The 20,306-nt window shown below is 45.3% G+C and overlaps 1 protein-coding gene across 2 annotated transcripts in view; it reads left to right on the top strand.

Moving 5' to 3' along the window:
- The window catches only part of APPBP2 (amyloid beta precursor protein binding protein 2), a 33,497-nt gene continuing 13,191 nt past the window's right edge, over positions 1–20,306 (top strand). For both annotated transcript variants that reach the window (XR_011363241.1, XM_069971777.1), the window contains exons 1-4: positions 1–392; positions 9,907–9,995; positions 17,065–17,216; positions 18,872–18,995. Coding sequence is in view for 1 of the 2 variants with exons in the window: in XM_069971777.1 (XP_069827878.1) it covers positions 255–392; positions 9,907–9,995; positions 17,065–17,216; positions 18,872–18,995 (503 nt within the window). In the remaining variant the exon portion in view is untranslated. The remainder of the gene's footprint in view (positions 393–9,906; positions 9,996–17,064; positions 17,217–18,871; positions 18,996–20,306) is intronic.

Below are 20,306 nucleotides of genomic sequence, written 5' to 3'. Positions count from 1 at the left end.
GTCATGACGTCATCGCCGTTGCCGCTTACGTTCCCTGATGAAGGCGATATAGAAAGCTAAATGTTGGCATATAAGAATAAATAAGAGAGCGGCGCCGCTGCATGACGGAGCTGGGAGAGAGCGGCCGGGCACCGGGGAGGCTGAGCGTGCAGGGAGCGGAGACACGGGCGGGAGCTGTCACAGAGGAGGAGGGCTGAGGTACCGGGCCGCTGCAGTAACCGGACAGGAGGGGGGAGCACCGGGCACCGGCAGACATGGCGGCGGTGGAGCTGGAGTGGATTCCGGAGACCCTGTACAACACGGCCATCTCCGCGGTGGTGGATAACTACAGCCGAGCCCGCAGGGACATCCGCAGCCTGCCCGAGAACATACAGTTCGACGTCTACTACAAGGTGACAGCGCCGGGAACATGGATAATGTGTCGGGAACATGGATAATGTATAATGTGCCGGGAACATGGATAATGTATAATGTGCCGGGAAGATGGATAATGTATAATGTGCCGGGAAGATGGATAATGTATAATGTGCCGGGAAGATGGATAATGTATAATGTGTGTGCCGGGAACATGGATAATGGATAATGTGTGTGTGCCGGGAACATGGATAATGGATAATGTGTGTGTGCCGGGAACATGGATAATGTATAATGTGTGTGTGCCGGGAACATGGATAATGTATAATGTGTCGGGAACATGGATAATGTATAATGTGTGTGTGCCGGGAACATGGATAATGTATAATGTGTCGGGAACATAGATAATGTATAATGTGTGTGCCGGGAACATGGATAATGTATAATGTGCCGGGAACATGGATAATGTATAATGTGTGTGCCGGGAACATAGATAATGTATAATGTGTGTGTGCCGGGAACATAGATAATGTATAATGTGTGTGTGCCGGGAACATAGATAATGTATAATGTGTGTGTGCCGGGAACATGGATAATGTATAATGTGTCGGGAACATGGATAATGTATAATGTGTGTGTGCCGGGAACATGGATAATGTATAATGTGTCGGGAACATGGATAATGTGTCGGGAACATGGATAATGTGTAATGTGTGTGTGCCGGGAACATGGATAATGTATAGTGTGTGTGCCGGGAACATGGATAATGGATAATGTGCCGGGAACATGGATAATGTATAGTGTGTGTGTCGGGAACATGGATAATGTGTAATGTGTGTGTGCCGGGAACATGGATAATGTCTAATGTGCCGGGAACATGGATAATGTATAATGTGTGTGTGCCGGGAACATGGATAATGTCTAATGTGCCGGGAACATGGATAATGTGTAATGTGTGTGTGCCGGGAACATGGATAATGTATAATGTGTGTGCTGGGAACATGGATAATGTGTAATGTGTGTGCCGGGAACATGGATAATGTGTGTGTGCCGGGAACATGGATAATGTGTGTGTGCCGGGAACATGGATAATGTGTGTGTGTGTGTGTGCCGGGAACATGGATAATGTGTGTGTGTGTGCCGGGAACATGGATAATGTGTAATGTGTGTGTGTGTGCCGGGAACATGGATAATGTGTAATGTGTGTGTGTGTGCCGGGAACATGGATAATGTGTAATGTGTGTGTGTGCCGGGAACATGGATAATGTGTGTGTGTGTGTGTGTGTGTGTGTGCGTATATATATATATATATATGTATATGTATATGTATATGTATATGTATATGTGCCGGGGTATACGGTGCAGCTTGTGTGTGTATACATGTGCCGGGGTATACGCTGCAGCTTGTGTGTGTATACATGTGCCGGGGTATACGCTGCAGCTTGTGTGTGTATACATGTGCCGGGGTATACGCTGCAGCTTGTGTGTGTGTATACATGTGCCGGGGTATACGCTGCAGCTTGTGTGTGTGTATACATGTGCCGGGGTATACGCTGCAGCTTGTGTGTGTGTATACATGTGCCGGGGTATACGCTGCAGCTTGTGTGTGTGTATACATGTGCCGGGGTATACGCTGCAGCTTGTGTGTGTGTATACATGTGCCGGGGTATACGCTGCAGCTTGTGTGTGTGTATACATGTGCCGGGGTATACGCTGCAGCTTGTGTGTGTGTATACATGTGCCGGGGTATACGCTGCAGCTTGTGTGTGTGTATACATGTGCCGGGGTATACGCTGCAGCTTGTGTGTGTGTATACATGTGCCGGGGTATACGCTGCAGCTTGTGTGTGTGTATACATGTGCCGGGGTATACGCTGCAGCTTGTGTGTGTGTATACATGTGCCGGGGTATACGCTGCAGCTTGTGTGTGTGTATACATGTGCCGGGGTATACGCTGCAGCTTGTGTGTGTGTATACATGTGCCGGGGTATACGCTGCAGCTTGTGGTGTGTATACATGTGCCGGGGTATACGGTGCAGCTTGTGGTGTGTATTTTGGTGCCCCTGCAGGCCTCCCTGTATCCCAGGTATATTAGGTGGTGTTGGATTATTTGCTCTCCACTATGGTGGCGGCAGGTGACACTTGGTTGTGTCAGCACTTCTGCTGCGCCCAGTCCTGCCCGGTGAGCTGGCAGGGACACCTATCAGGATCACAATGCACAGTAATAAGTTTCCTTCAGCATCAGGGCTGCAGTTTGGGTGTCGGTATTATTGCTCCATAGACGGCCGTGTTCTTGTGACTTGTGTAGAATAATGTGGTGGTCTCCAGCACTGTCACACAGATGGGGGGGCTCATCAGTATTACTGTATCAAGGGGAATAGTCCAGAATATCCTGTGTAAGGGTGCGTTCACACCTACAGGATCTGCAGCAGATTTGATGCTGTGTTCAGTTATTTAAATGAAATCTGCTGCAGAAATTCAGCTGCAGATCCTGTAGGTGTGAACGCACCATAAAGGGGCTGTGACTCCTAAATCTTTATATTGATTAAAATCAGATACTAAAAGGTCGTCTTTCTGGGACGTATTTGTCTTCCGGTCACAGCTCCGCTGCTATACAGTGTTAGTGTTGGACCGGAGTCCATATGGGTGGTGGGTGAGCCAGGTGTCAGATATTCTCTCTTTCTATGCTAAAGAGTCCAGCCCATAGTGACTCCACCCACTGGACCCCTTAAAGGGAATGTTTCACCAAAATTTTCTTTTACTAATTAGTAGAGATGAGTGAAGCAGGTTCGAGTCGATCCGGACCCGACCGTTCGGCATGTGATTAGCTGGGGCTGCTGAACTTGGATAAAGCTCTAAGGTTGTCTGGAAAACATGGATACAGCCAATGACTATATCCATGATTTCCACATAGCCTTAGAGCTTTATACAAGTTCAGCAGCCACCGCTAATCACATGCCGAATGATCGGGTTCGGATCGACTCCAGCTGCTCCAGGTTTGCTTATCTCTACTAATTAGTCAGATACTAAAAGTTGTGTTTTTACGCTAATCTGTTTCTATTTTCTGACTTGAATTTTTTTGTATTTCACAATTTGTAGATTGATATTGGGGCGGCCATATTGCCTGGGCTGTTCTTAACAGCATTTAGTGACATGCTTTACATCAAGACTCATGGACATAGATGACAATATGCACCCTGTCCCCTTGAGATGAATGTAAAACATTGTGTGACGCTGCAATGCTGTACAGATCACTTTACTGCAGCCTCCTCTTATCACCACAGACACAACAGGAAGTCTCAGCTTAGTTTTAGCCCCAGAGGTGAACTTGAAGGGAAATACAGAAGGCTACACGTTCTAAGAAAGGAAAAAGTGATCGGTTCTATGTAGAAGGAATATTCCCAGCACATATACTAGATGGACTCTCTAGATGTGATGTCAGTACTAGACCCTTATTATACAATATCCTCCATAAAGGGAACCATTCACCCCGTGGCCCCCGGCAGAAACTGACATACAGTGACATAAAGGTCAATATACTTACCACATCGCTCCCGGTCCCGTCCCGGATCCCGTTGTTGACACGGAGAAATCGCCGATTCTTCTTCTCCCGCCCATTATGGTAATGAGATGAGATGAGTCCAACGTCCATAGGAAACGACGGACGAGTCCAACTTATTCATGAGGTCCTCTTCTCGTCGCCGCCCATCCACGCCTCCTGGAACTTGATTGACGTCTTCAGTCTTCTGCCGAATTCCCGCGCAGGCGCCGCTGTGATGGTCTCGTCACCTCTTCTGAGCCTGCGCGGTAAACAGGATACGGTCTTCGAGCAAATCAGCGCACGCGCAGTAAACAGTGAAGCTGCGGAGCGGCTTCAATTGTGAACTGCGCATGTGCCGAAAACGACTGTCACGGCGCCTGCGCGGGATCCGGCGAGAAGAAAGAAGACGAGGAGGAAGAGGACCTGGCGTCAATCAAGTGTCGGAGGCGGGGAGAAGGCTGGACTTCGGACCCGGCGGCGCTCATTACCATAATGGGCGCGAGAAAAAGAATCGTCGATTTCTCCGTGTCAACAACGGGCTTCGGGACGGGACCGGGAGCGATGTGGTAAGTATATTGACCTTTATGTCACTGTATGTCAGTTTCTGCCGGGGGCCACGGGGTGAATGGTTCCCTTTAAGAAGAAAAGGCAGGTGGACTGGCTGACTACGACCCTGGTTTAGGGGATCACATATATCGTTTTTGTGGGAATTTTTGACAGTGTTAGAGTAGCAACTTTGTGATGCTGGGAGGGATAATCACAGCGAGTTTATCAGCAACTTGACCTCAGATGAACCCTCCCAGTATTACAAAGTTGCAGATACAGCCTGCCAGGAACTTGTTTACATCAGCATTTCTCTATTCCAGGCCTCACCGTCAGGTCGTGTTTTGAGGATTTCCTAAGTATCTCACAGACACTAAGGAATCTGCGAGAATTCCTTAGTGTGCACATACCCTTTGTACACTGGGGATTGTAAGGCCACACACTGGACTAACACTGCTTCATAATTCTTAGATTGAGCTATGATGCAGTGAGCTCCCAAATGGCCGCAGTGTTACCTGACACATATTGTCGTCGGACCTGACAAAATATCTAGAACTAAATTAAAAAAAATTTTTTAAAATGATGCCGTGGACGATTGGATGCTTTACCATGAAGTTCTCTCCTATAAGCGTTCCAGTACCTTCTATGCGTGAGGCCTCAGGGGTTTATACATTGCCTCTCTGTGTATATGTAATCTAATCCCAGATTAGGGTACGGTCCCACTACGGAATAGGCAGCGGAATTTCAAGTTGGGGGCCGAGCGTCAGACTCCGCCTAAAGTTCCTGCCTGTCCCATAGACTCCATTATATTCTGACATGACATCCGCCATCTATGGAGTACTGGTAAAATCTCCTTATAAATGGAGGTCATTGGTTCTGTGTAGAATCAGATCTGGCAGCAGACATGTTGGACGAAGTCGTCATTGATAAAGCTATTGGGCCCGGTTCTCCTGACAGAATGTCACATGGATTTTGGTGTTGGCTTTGCAAGTATTCTGCGCAGATATCCGGAAAAATGTAGCTCCAAAACCACATCCCATTATCTTCAATGGGAATCTGCAGTACTGTTTATACGGCCTGTGAATGGCGGGCAAGAATAGAAGACTTTGCCATTCCATAAGTGGACAATGTAACTTTTTTTTTTTTTTTTTTTTTTTTTTTTTTTTTTTTTTTTTAAATATCCGTTTATAAAGATGTTAGCTTGTTATATGTGGCAAATCTCAAACGAATAATGCAATCAGAATTATACCACATGACCCCCAACCAATAGGATGAGCACTTGTCTGCTGAGCCTTCACATTGCTTTATTGGGTGGTCAGGGCCTAATAAACCTTTGGCGTTTACTTTTTCTATCATACAATGGCTGCTCTTCCATCTACACAGGACAACGTGCAGCCAACAGACCAGCATCTGCTTATCGGCCTATTAGGCTGTGTTCACACAACCCTTTTTTCTTTTTTTATTTTTTTTTTTGGTCCCAATTTCTATTAAATCTGAGCAATACTAGTGCTGTTTTACCATGACTTCTGCAATGGCACCATTTTCCCACAATTTCTCTGACCTCAGCAAAAATGCAAATGTGTTAACACCGTCTGGGGCTACAATCACACAGTGATGGCCGTTCTAAGGCTGCATTCACACGTTACATGTTCCACACGGATGTGGAATGCCTGTAACTGAGTCTCAGTGAATGCAGCCTAATACCTAGTGGGAACATGGCCTAAAGCCCTTTCCACACATCTATTTTATTCAGTCAGGAAGTATGGGTCTGTAACTACGGATGGTGTATTAGAACCTTTTACACATCTGTAAGGTGCTGTGGATCCGTAAAAAGGGCCGTGATCAGTGCCTCAAAAAAAATACTGGCATGTTATTGTACGGACCATAATCTCGCAGATCCCCAATGCTGATGTGGACGGCTACAGATAAACATCCATAATGTTCAATGTAGTTGCACAGTTGATAGACCAGTGCCTTAAGGGCCTTTTACACAGACTGATTATTGACAACAAGCGTTCCTTGAAAGGCTCATTCAGCCCATGTAAAAGTGAGTGAGCAGGAAAACGCCCTCTCGTCAGCTGATCACATTAACACCTATTGTTGGCAGCACGTCTCTGTGTAAACGGTATCGTATAATCAATGTTAATGGCTGCACAAGCGATACAGTGATCATCGATGCGGCCCGGCCACACGATTAAGCTCTCCTTGTAAAGGCACTGCAAACCAACGCTGATCTCTGTGATTGCTTGTTTGTGGCCGCGGCTAAAGATTACATAATGTAAAAGGAGCCAGGCCTTGGTGTGATTATAGGCCTGTTAGTCTGACAGCAGCCGTGTGTAATGGGGCCTTGGTGGGATTATGGGCCTGTTAATCTGACAGCAGCCGTGTGATTATGGGCCTGTTAGTCTGACAGCAGCCATGTGTAATGGGACCTTGGTGGGATTATGGGCCTGTTAGTCTGACAGCAGCCGTGTGTAATGGGGCCTTGGTGGGATTATGGGCCTGTTAGTCTGACAGCAGCCGTGTGATTATGGGCCTGTTAGTCTGACAGCAGCCATGTGTAATGGGACCTTGGTGGGATTATGGGCCTGTTAGTCTGACAGCAGCCGAGTGTGGTTATGGGCCTTGGTGGGATTATGGGCCTGTTAGTCTGACAGCAGCCGTGGGATTATGGGCCTGTTAGTCTGACAGCAGCCGAGTGTAGTAGGGCCTGTTGGGGACTGTAAGAATAATTACAGAAGGAATGGTACATGTGACACACTTCTGGTTTTACTGTAATTGCTGGAATATATATACTGCTTTGAGAATCCCCCTAGGACCAGATTATAAAATACAAAAACCAACCATGTGTAAATGTGAATTTTCTGTTTGACATAGAGCAGAATGTCCTCGATGAACCTGGACTTGGTGTTCCCTTGTGGTCAGCACATGTGTCCCCCCATTCAGAGACCGTTCCGGATAGTTGTCGGTCCTGTCCTGATAATTAGCAGGTGCTAGAAAGCAGGAACAAAGTGCGATAACACAATGTGTCAGACATAGAGGGTGATGGGGGCGCCCGGGGTCACACAGGCTGGAGCGCTGGGTACAGACTCTCATCCATTTCAGCTGGATCTGCCGGGTAATTGTTGCTGATGAGAGAATTTCCCGTTCTCTTCCAGCTCTGGCCTGGCCTCCCCTGCCCAAATACTGTCACTCCCCTTTATATAAGATTACTTCTAGGAGAAAGTATGGTCCTTATTACAGACTAGTAGGAAGCAGCCAAGGGCTTGCCCTAGTTCTGAGCTGCTGCTCTCTGCCCAAGACTCACAGAGCGGGGACCAGGTGATGTATACGCTCCAGCCGGCGGGGGTAAACGGGGCGGGCTGCGGACAAACTCGTAGCGGGATACGCATCCTGCTGTGAGTTTGTCTGCCCATGTGTACAGGGCGGGGGTCGCTGCGGATCCCACTAGTGAGTTTGTAACCTTAAAGACATTAATAGTTGTATTGTGTATATATCCCAGGTATGGCTGCATTTTTTTTTTTTTTTTACGGTAAGGTATAAAGCTGTATGAAGACATATACAAATCTGGGCCAGGGACTTTATCTGACTTTGGCTTCAGACAGATGGCAGCCAATCGGAGCTCTGCTTTCTTTTCTATAAATGAGCTGTGATTGGTTGCTACCCTTTAAAACAAAAAAATCACACGTTGTTTCAGGCAGATGAATCGTCTGGGTGGATGTTTATGTGCCGCAACGAGTCCTTACTAAAGCACAACTCCCATTGACTTTAACTGGTCTTGCTGGTCCAGACACTCGGGCTGCATCCAACTTCAGCCACCGGTATTCAGATGCAGAACAGTCAGACTCGGTCATGATTTGAGTTGCGCTCATCTCTCCTGACCATCTCTGGTGGCTGCGAACAGGAGGTGGAATAGAGGCGACTCCCATTTATCTGTTACACAGGAGCTGGTTTATGGTTTATTTTTGTGTACTTTAAAAAGATGCAAATACAGATTGTCAAAAGGTAGTGTGAACCCAGCCTTAGTTGGCATTTTTACAGATGACTTCCATTTTGTTTTTTTTTTTTTTGTTTTTTTTTTTTTTTTTACGGCCTGCAAATGATGATTTCTTAGTCTTGGTTCTAGCAAAGCTTTATTTTACAGGATGGTAGTCATTTTACCTATGATGAATTGAGTATCAGGCATAGCCGGTTACATTAGTCCTTGTGGTGATTGGAGCCTTGTATCTGTCTTCTGTCATGGTTGCTTGAGATTTTTATTTTTTTTTCTCCCCTGTCTGGTGCAACACCAACAATACAAGAGGGGTGTTTATTTTCCAGAAGCATGCCTGTGTTATCGTGTTAAAGGGGGAGCCCTGAGGAGAAAAGTCTTCAAATAAAGTATCAGTTATATAGAATTGTAATTTACTTCTAATTTATACATCTCAGGCCTTCCAGTACTTATCAGCTGCTGTATGTCCTGCAGGAAGTGGTGTTTTCTCTCCAGTCTGACACAGTGCTCTCTGCTGCCACCTCTGTCCATGTCAGGAACTGTCCAGAGCAGCAGCAAATCCCCATAGAAAACCCTCTCCTGCTCTGGACAGTTCCTGACATGGACTGAGGTGGCAGCAGAGAGCACTGTGTCAGACTGGAGAGAATACACCACTTCCTGCAGGATTTTCACAGGTGATATAGGTCTGGCCTCTGGGCTGCCCAGGGATCCCTTGATTGGCACCCTGACTGTTTTGAATGGAGCCATGGGTCGGCATATGACCCGCCACTTTATTCATTCTCTATGAAGCTACTGGCAATAACAAAGTGCTGTACTTGACTCTGGCAGCACAGGGACCCCAATCTAGCATTCCCTGGGGGGACCAGAGGTTGAAAGCGGGCCCTGGGTTTCTTTATTATGAATAGAGCTGCAGGTACAACAAGTGTCCTGCGGCTCCATTCATTCCTATGGAGCCACCAGAAAAAGTACAGCACTTTCCTAGCCACAAGTCATGTGCCGTACCTGCGGCTGTATCGCCGCGCGATACCCCACCATCTCTTACTTTTCCCCTATCCTGTGGATAGGGAAAAAGTTATATTTTTGTTTTCTGGTGCATTGGGGTGGTCCTGAGCCCTGAAGTGCATGGTTTCACCCGCCAGGCTTCTCCTCTCTCCTCCCCTCTTTGAATGTTCATGTCTTCCCTTGGCAGCTATATAAGAGCATTGGGTGCTTCTAGCTGCCGGATGGTGAAACCACGCACTTGTTGGCCCTGCACCGCCAGCTGAAGGGATTTAAAAAAAAAAAAAAAAAAAAAAAAGTAAAACTGCTTGTCATATAGCCACTTTAAGAACATTCAAATGAGGATCTAGTTTTTTTTTTTTTTTTTTTTTTTTTTTTTTTTTTTGGCTCTATACTTTAATAAAGTGTACATCTTGCTAACTGTCCCAATACCTTCTCTTCACTTTGTAAATATTTTTTTCCCTATCTTATTTCCCCAGCTTTACCAGCAAGGTCGGCTTTGCCAGCTTGGTAGTGAGTTCTGTGAATTGGAAGTTTTTGCAAAAGTATTACGCGCATTAGATAAAAGGTAAGTCAGCGGAAGAGGTAGCCACAAGTCACATTGTTCTGATTCTGTGTGCTGCCCCAGTCCATGGAGCAGATTTCTATTTGTGGTTTGTTGGGGAAGGGGCAAAGCTTGAGGACAGTTTCCTGCATCAAAAAGTACAGCAACATTTCAATGGAAAAAAAACCGAGGTCATTGAAACTTTAATCAAATGGCATGAGCCGCTGTCGTATTTGTAGATTTTCCTGTCTAAACTTATACTGGCTAAGAGTTACTGTACTAATAAATCTGTCCTTGTATACTTTGCTGCACCAATGCTTAAAGTGTACCTGTCGTTTTGCGAAAAAAAATAAAAATTCATAAATACATAGTGCTACCTTAGATTAGGCTCTGTGCAAATTTTGGCACAAATCCGCAGCTCCTGAGCCCCAATATTCCCCTGGATGTGCTGCTCACTGATTTTTCATCAGCCATTACTTGGGGGCGTGTACTTTCCTGAAGTGAAGTAGCTTGTCTGTCTCACATGAACGCGCACAGCTCTGGCGTGAAGCCCCGCCCCCCATGTGACAGCGGCCAATCAGCTTCATCCCACCTTGTATTACTCTCCTCTATGTTTTCTATAGCTGTTTATTAGCAGAGAGGAGGACAATACAGGGTGGGATTCTCTCATTGTGATAATACAACATTCTCCCACCCTGTACTGTGGTCCTTTCTGTTATCCACAGCTTTATAAATGCTCCGAGACAGCTGAGATCATGGTATAACCCACCCCCCCTGCTAACAACCTCAAATGAACTGCTCCCTGCCTGAAGCCCCGCCCTCCACATGCCGGAATCCAACCAGCATCAGCCCACTGTGTATTGCTGTCCCCTATGTTTTCTTCAGCTTTATAACACAGAGGAGGACAGTACAGAGTGGGACTCTTTCAATATGGTAAATATACTTTCCCCCATGCCCCCAACCCTAGAAAAACGATTATTTTCTGCCCAAAACAAATGATAAGACTTTTAGTTTATAGTATGCTCCCCAGATACTGATCAGTAAGTTCAGAATCATAGCACAGTAGTTTGATTTATCCATCCACCTATACTGTTTACAAGCTCATCTTCTGCACATTATACACTTCCTGCTTGCTGCTACAGAAGGGGAGAATGTTGCTCATGTTTCAAATCCAAAGCATGTAAATGGACTTAGCTTTGAATCAGCTCTGCTTCATCTGGGTTTAGTGAGGAATTGGATCTGAAAAATTCCACTCTGCTACATCTGGGGGATTAGGATGTTGCTCATTCAGCACTGCTAAATCTAAGGATGCCTGAATATATAACTACTGTTTATCCACCCCCACTGTGGAAAAATAAATGATAATCAATTTCTATTCTAGAATATACATATTTTTTTCTTCCCCTCATTGTTATAGACTTGATCCATTCAACACCCTTACAAAATAGAAAATATAATGTTCCCCGGCTAACTATCAATCTGTCTCTTACCTAAATAAAATAATCTCCATCACTCCTATCATTTTATTATGCTCTTTCAATTCTCTTTGTTTGCCTCTCTCATATGGTCTATATGTGATGCTCTGTTATCTTCTTGTATGCTGTTTGTCAGGCTTTAGGCTGCACTCACACATTCCGAGAAGTTGTCCATGCTCACGGATCCGTGTGCACAGACAATTTTACAGCCCATTGCTTTCTATTGGGCTATTTAGACGTTCTGTGATTTCATGGATCCGTGATCTGTTCCGTTTAAAAAAAGGACATGTCATTACTCAGAACGGAAGCACGGAACGGATTCCCCATCGAAATCATTGAGATCCACGTTTTTCACAGATAACACCGATGTGACATCCGTGTTCATCCGTGAAGAACACGGATGTGATGTAATCAACCTAATTTAAAATGCTGTAAAACAGTTCCATGAAAAAACGGACACGGATGCAAAATGGATGAAAAACTGACTATTTTGCACGGATCACAGAGGTAGCTAGCAGCCCACAATCACAATCCGTGAAAATTACTGAACATGTGAATGCAGTACTTATGCTTCCCTAATACAGTCTCTCATGCTCTCCATTTTGTTACGCTGTCTCTCATGCTGTTCGTCAATATTTCACTCTTCCTCCAATCCTCTGTTTTCACCTATATTGCGCTGTCGTCAGTCATGCTGTACATCAACCATGACCATACTCTCTCTCAAATGCTCTCTATTTGTCTGTTATGTTGTCCATCTTAATATACATACACCTTGATCATACACTCTCTCATTATCTCATACTTTTTCTGTCATGCTGTAAATTCACAGAGCCATAATCGTCCAAATTGGATTATCGCTCCATGCAATAGAGACAATGATCAGCTGATGAAACAATCATCGGCTCATTGTTGCTTTAGGGTGGTATTAGACGGGCCGATGGGGGCCCGATAATACCTGTAAAAGAGCAGCGATCTGCTAGATCGTCGCTCGTTTACTGGGCCTATTACACAGCCCGATAATCGTTTAGCAAAAGCTGCAAGAATATCGTTACCGATGTCCTTGTAGCCCTTGCTAAACTGGCATACATTACCCATCCACGTTCCAGGGCTGCTCCTGCCGTCCGCTTCTCCCGGGGTCCCGCGCGCGGCCTGTCAGCGGCGGGACCGCCGCGGCCTGTGATTGGCTGAGCGGCCTATCAGCTGACAGGCCAGTGTGAAGTTAGAGAGCGTGCTGGACCCCGGGAGAAGCGGACGGCAGGAGCGGCCCTGGAACGTGGATGGGCAATGTATATCGTTAGTCGCCGCCCGTGCACCGCTATTACATGCAGTGGTGCGCGGTCGGCGCACGACAAAAATAGGTTCTAACCTATATCAACGATCAGCCAATGATCGTTGTCATTGGCTGATCGTTGCATTTATTACACGGAGCGATAATCGGCCGAATCGGGCCAATTCGGCCGATTATCGTTCAGACCTACAATTGTTGGCAGCTGACCATGCATCGCTACGTGTAATAGTCATGCACAGCTGACATCTGCCCAAACAGCTTATGCCTTATGCCCCTATTCCACGAGTCGTGTGTAGGAGCAAACGAGCGCTATTAGCGCTCGTTTGCTCCTCGTTCCCCGCTCGCTGCCGCCGCTATTCAACGCGGCTGCAGCGAGCGGGAGGGGCGGCGGGGAGCTGCTGGGGGGGCTGCCCGGGGGATTGCTGATCGTCCGGGCAGCCCATAGGATATAGCAGCATCTGCTGCCGACGGTCCTATTCAACGGAGCGACCGCAGCAGATCGCTGCTATATCAGTCGCTTGTTTTTCAACATGTTGAAAAACAAGCGACTGCAACGATCAGCCGACATGAACGATGTCGGCTGATCGTTAAACTCTATTCCACGGGACGAATATTGTTCGTAGCGGCCGTTATCGGCCGAATACGAACGATATTGCTCCTCTAAACGACCCGTGGAATAGGGCCATTAGAAACCAATGAGGGTTGATAACGCTTACTGGTAGCAGGCTAGGCACAAAAGAGATGTAGGGCCCTAGTACACGGAGCGATAATCAACCGCGAGGGGTTGATAACACAAACTGGTGGCATGGTACACAGAACACAGATTCAGACTTTGCAGAAGCTGGAGAACACATAATGGTAGTAGGCTATACACAAAAAGTGTTCATAGAGGCTTGAAAACACACACTGGTTGTATGTTACAGACAAAACAAGCATTCATTTCAGTGATGTAATAAAAGAAATATCGCAACTTAACAGCTTTGATGGTTCAATAATTGTTTTCTGATATGTTAAAAACACTAGTCTGTCTTCAGCAAACTAATGCCCCTATTCCATGAGTCGTTTGGAGGAGTAAACGAGCGCTATTAGCGCTCGTTTGCTCCTTGTTCCCCGCTCGCTGCCGCCGATATTCAACGCGGCTGCAGCGAGCGGGTGAGTGCGGGTGGGGCGGCGGGGAGCTGCGGGGGGGCTGCCCGGGGGATCGCTAGATCCTCCGGGCAGCCCATAGGATATAGCAGAGTCTGCTGCCGATGCTCCTATTCAACGGAGCGACGGCAGCAGATCGCTGCTATATCAGTCGCTTGTTTTTCAACATGTTGAAAAACAAGCGACTGCAACGATCAGCCGACATGAACGATGTCGGCTGATCGTTGCACTCTATTCCACGGGACGAATATCGTTCGTATCGGCCGATATCGGCCGAATATGAACGATATTGCTCCTCTAAACGACCCGTGGAATAGGGCCATAAAGATTAGAAGAAATAAGTTTCTTTGTTAGTAGAAACCAAAAATTATCAAAAGTGCATGAATAACTTATACCTTGAGCAACTTTGTTTTCACACTACACTACAATACAATAAAAGATGGCAATATATGTAGAATCCTATAAAACTCTGCTCATAGGGGTGATAGCACGACCTCAACCTTGAATCATACAAAAAAGCAATCTGTGATTCATGAGCACTCCATATTTCACTCAGAATCAAAGAACATCTCAGTGAACGACCAGAGAATTAGTAAACATGCCAAAAAATCTTGTAGACACAATCAATCGGGATCCTGGGAAAGGTGGGTGACCACCCCTATACTAGGTAAAGATATCGGAAAAGCTTGAGGACACCCTATATAGTTCACTCAGGATACTGGGAAAGCTGGGTGACAACATCCATACCCAGTAAAAAATACAGGGAAAACTGCTCCACTAACTTGCCCCTCTGTGATGTTCCTGCGCATTAGAACAAAGCAGTGCAACACGTCAGTAGCTGTGATCAGAGCCCCTGGCAACAGACTCAGTCCCAGAGACATCTTTAGCATATACACTGCAGCACCGCAGTGGGAATGATACGAAGTGGCCATGATCAATGATGAGCAGTCACTTGCCACAGAAATATTATATACACAACAGCAGCATGTTGGTTGCACTGCCACATACATCTTACAGATACAGCAGCAGCATGGTGGGAACACTGACATACATCTTACAGATATCAGCAGCAGCATGGTGGGGACACTGACATACATCTTACAGATACAGCAGCAGCATGGTGGGAACACTGACATACATCTTACAGATACAGCAGCAGCATGGTGGGGACACTGACATACATCTTACAGATACAGCAGCAGCATGGTGGGAACACTGACATACATCTTACAGATACAGCAGCAGCATGGTGGGAACACTGACATACATCTTACAGATACAGCAGCAGCATGGTGGGGACACTGACATACATCTTACAGATACAGCAGCAGCATGGTGGGAACACTGACATACATCTTACAGATATCAGCAGCAGCATGGTGGGAACACTGACATACATCTTACAGATACAGCAGCAGCATGGTGGAAATGGGCAGGAGCAGCTCTGAAGAGTCACTTACTTACACACACACAGCAGCAGCTTTGACTGCTCAGAGCTGCTCCTGCCCGATCTTCCTAAGCTGCTGCTGTGTCTGTATGTAAGTGACTGCTCAGAGCTGCTCCTGCCCGATCTCTCTCTTACATAGAGACACAGCAGCAGCTTAGGAAGATCGGGCAGGAGCAGCTCTAATCAGTCACTTACTTACAGACACAGCAGCAGCTTAGGAAGATCGGGCAGGAGCAGCTCTAATCAGTCACTTACATACAGACACAGCAGCAGCTTAGGAAGATCGGGCAGGAGCAGCTCTAATCAGTCACTTACTTACACAGACACAGCAGCAGCTTTGACTGCTCAGAGCTGCTCCTGCCCGATCTTCCTAAGCTGCTGCTGTGTCTGTAAGTAAGTGACTGATTAGAGCTGCTCCTGCCCGATCTTCCTAAGCTGCTGCTGTGTCTGTAAGTAAGTGACTGATTAGAGCTGCTCCTGCCCGATCTTCCTAAGCTGCTGCTGTGTCTGTATGTAAGTGACTGATTAGAGCTGCTCCTGCCCGATCTTCCTAAGCTGCTGCTGTGTCTGTAAGTAAGTGACTGATTAGAGCTGCTCCTGCCCGATCTTCCTAAGCTGCTGCTGTGTCTGTATGTAAGTGACTGATTAGAGCTGCCCCTGCCCGATCTTCCTAAGCTGCTGCTGTGGAAGCTTAGGAAGATCGGGCAGGAGCAGCTCTAATCAAGGCCCCTGAGCAGTCACTGACACAGACATCATCAGCAAAGAAACACCAGCACAGAGCAAGTAAGTGGAGCGGTGTGAAGCTGAAAGCGAGAGTCACTAACCGGGGCACATAACAAGCAGAGTAGTGATGACACAGAGGCATTGTAATAAACATTATAAAATCGGGGCCTTCAGATGGCCTATTCTTATCTCCCCAGGGAGCAGGGTGGTCACTGGGGCCATAAGAAGAGACCACCCTTAGGTCCCGATTTTACCACAAATTATATTACCTGAGTGAAATGAGTAATCCTTGTCCTGTATGAGCCGGCAGGGTATTCACTTCCAGGGACCGGAGGTTGTATTCAGCAGCAGGCGATAACTTTCCTGTGTGTCAGAGCTCCACAGAACCACAGAACTGCACTGTCCTGTATCTTCACTGTGAACGCGCAGTAGGACCTTTGCTGCACGTTCACAGCTCTGTAGACCTGCCAATCAAGTTACTGGCCTGTGCGGGAGCGAGCATTCATGACTCTTTTTTTTTTTTTCATCAGTCATGATTTTCGTCATAAGAGGAGAGACATGAAAAAACAGAAACAGTGCCCCCTGCTGGCAGAATTTATATCTTTTATTTTAATTGTGATAATAACAAAATTTTTAATAGGAGTAAATTAGAAAGTGTTTCCAAATTGTATTTACTATTCATTAAAAAAAAAAAAAAAAAAACGACAGTGCCCATTTAAAGGGGTTGTCCAGGGTTGGCAAAAAATGGCCACTTAATTTTTATTTTTTTTTTCTCCAGAAACATCTCTTGTCTCCAGCCCCCCGCAACCAATCACAGCTCAGCTTTCAGCACTGGTGAAATGAGGGAGGAGCTGTGATTGGTTGCTGGGCGCAGCATATTTTACGGCCTTTAATAAATCTGGGCCATATGTAAATATCTGAAAAAATGTGTGTGTTTTTTTTTTTTTTTTTTTCTTCTCTCCTCAATAATCCAATATCCCCCCCCCCCCCCCCCCAATTGTTTGTGATTCGCAGACACCTGCTGCACCACTGCTTTCAAGCATTAATGGACCATGGCGTTAAAGTCTCCTCTGTGTTGGCATATTCTTTTAGCCGACGTTGTTCATATATAGCGGAGTCTGATGCACAAGTTAAAGAAAAAGCAATTCAGATTGGTTTTGTTCTAGGTAAGTAGTCTTGTTATTTCTGATATGAATGGACGCCTCACGGAGATCATGACATGTGATACATACATACATACATACTATAATGCAACCCTGATATTCACCAATTTCCATCCTGTCTAGACACAACCCGAACAGAACATGGCCTGGGCTAACACAATTTAGTTTTTTTACAAACTCTATTTTGACTGGAGGTGCATCTTCATTTCCCTTTAACCCCTTCTCTCCTGGGCTAACTTTCATTTTTTTCCTCGTGTTTAAAAGGCCATAGCGTTTGCATTTTTTCACCTACAGACCCACATGAGCTGTGTTTTTTTTTTTTTTTTTTTTTTTTTGTTTTTTTTTTTTTTTTGCACCACTAACTGTACTTGGTGACGGCAGACTTAATTTTTGCACAAAATATGCTACGAAGCCAGAAACAAATTATACGCATGGTGAAATAAAAAATAAAATGCAATATTTTTTATTTGGGGTGGTTTTGTGTTTATGCCATTCGCCCTATGGTAAAACTGACTTATCTATGTTTGTCAAGTCTGTATAATTACAATAAGCAACTTGCATAACTTTATTTTATTAGACAACTTATAAAAGAAAATTTACTTTAAAATTGCTCTATCACCATCCTTTGGTGTATGCGGCTGTGTGAGGTTTGATTTTGTGCGCCATGATGTGTACTTTCTATCGTTACCTTGTTTGCATATGTGTGGCTTTTGATCACTCTTTATCACAATGTTTCTGGATTTCATGCAACCAAAAATGTGCAACTTTGCGCTTTTGAAATTCTTTTGCTTGTGCCTACGCCGTTTAATGTGTAAGATCTGAAATGTAGTAATTTAATAATTCAGGCAATTACGCACACAACGATACCCAACATGTTTATTTTTTATTTATAAAATGGGAAAAGGGGTGGTTATTAAACTTTTATTTTTTTTATTTATTTTACGTTCACATCAATTAGAAGTCCTACAGGGGACTACACTGATCTATCATAGGGATCAGTGTAGTATACATAATACAGCACTGATCCATTAGATCAGTGCTCTGTTACTCTGGTCTGCTGCAGACCAGATACAGACCGGCTAGCATTGCAGGGGGATCCAGCCACTAGACACCAGGGATGGGGGCTGTAAAGGACATTTAAACGCAGCTCTCATGTTTGACAGCTGCATTTGTGTCCTAATTAGCGGATGCATCAGTCGGTCGCACTCGCTAATAGTCGCGGTCCTGGGCTGCAGCTGAGATTATGCCAGTCCAAAGCGTGGTCGCGGCACGACTCTCTCTCTGATCATCCCCACCTGCAGCAGGAAGTGCCAGTATGTAAATCTGTGGAAAGCTGTTAAGCTGCACCAATGAAGAGAGTGAGGTATACCTTTGAGGTATTTTGCTAATACCATGTATTACTTTATTGTAGCTCATGTTTATGGGCTTGTTGTGTCTGTATGTTTGATGCAAAAACTTAACAAACTTATTAAAGCTTAAAATAAATGAAGTTGCTTTGGCTGCTGCAGAGGCAAAATTAAGATCAGTAAAGGCCAAACTGGCGTGGTTAAAGGGATAAATGTATGTCGTGTGTTTTTGTTTTGTTTTTTGTCCGCGTAATATACTTTTTCGCAGAAGGGGGTAAAATAAGGATTAATCCCCTCCTCTTCACTTTGCAGGTGGCTTCCTCTCCGATGCCGGCTGGTATGGTGATGCAGAGAAGGTATTCCTCTCCTGCCTGCAGCTCTGTACTCTCCATAATGAAATGCTACATTGGTTTCGTGCGGTGGAGTGCTGTGTCAGGTATGTTTAGCTGATTTATTTATTTATTTATTTTTTTTATTTACTTTCACTTACAGAGGTAAGAGTTAGTCAAAAATAAAACTGAAGGTAAAATGCTGCTAAAATCTCCAACTCAATAAATAATTTCTGAAAATCCAGCTTGCAAGGCTGTGTCTCAGTGAGTTGAGGTGGACGCTTAGCCATAGACAGGTAAAACTACACGGCCTCTCTGCTTCACCAGCTCCACGTCCTCCCCTCCACATTACATAGTAGCATGCCAGTAACAGCAGCAGAAATGTGGCTGACATCCACTAATAACATAGGAAGGTTTCATACTGTGTGTATTGGAAAGAGATAAGTTGGCTATAGAGAAGCATCAGGAAGGTTATCTAGTTTGCTAATTATTGGCAGAAGTGACTGTGAGTAGAGCATGTTCACATCTGATCGCTAAGCCAGGAACAGACAATAAACAGGGACCAGGTCATAAAGGAAAGATTGAGATTTCTCCGCTCTTCAAATCCATTCCTGGCTTTGGCTTCAAAAATCTCAGATAAATCTGTCTGTGTAATAGGGGCCTGAGGCTATGTTCCCTTCAGTGTTTTGAAACGGAAACCAGGAGTGGATTGAAAACACAATAAGGCTATGCTCACACACCGTTGAAATTTAGTGGATGGCCGTCATTTAATGGCAAATAATGGCCGTTTTAAAATAACAAATTTTTCATCAAGTAACAACCAGTCACTAAATTTCCACAGTGTGTGAGCATAGCCTTTTGGTGTCCTCTCCTGGTTGCAAAATACTCAGCAAAAATCCTGTGTGGGAACAAAACCTAAAGTGTTTCCATGTTTTCCAGCTTTCCCTAGGGCTGCATCCAGCTTCTTATGCCACCGGTAATTACATGCTAAACCATCGGGCTCGCGCTGCTCTAGTTGCACTCCTCTCTAGCTAAAACTTTCTGTATTGGACTTTCAGAAAAGTTCACTGGAAATTAATTTGATAGGGCGATAGTGAATGTATGGCGTATTCTTTCTGTTCTTTCAAGGAGGAAAATGAAATGCTTTGAGAATGGGGTGAACACTCCAGTAAATGTTCCTGGGTTAGACGGGGACAAGTGCGGCGCTGCCCTAAATGTGATAATAGACAAAGCGCTGTGTCCTAGAATGTTCGGCACTCTCTCGTGTTCCGTTATACAAGTATATTGTCTTATAAGCTGCTCATTCTGATTGACACATAAGGGATAATTGCTTCTACCTATTGGGGTATTGCACATTATACAGTGTATATTGTTGTAGATGTCACAGCTGTGTAAGACATCTGTATTACATTGAGGCG

The sequence above is a fragment of the Dendropsophus ebraccatus genome, chromosome 5 (assembly GCF_027789765.1).
Source record: "Dendropsophus ebraccatus isolate aDenEbr1 chromosome 5, aDenEbr1.pat, whole genome shotgun sequence".
Lineage (NCBI taxonomy): Eukaryota > Metazoa > Chordata > Amphibia > Anura > Hylidae > Dendropsophus > Dendropsophus ebraccatus.
Note: the sequence above shows the minus strand (reverse complement) of the source record. Positions and strands in the feature narration are given on the sequence as shown.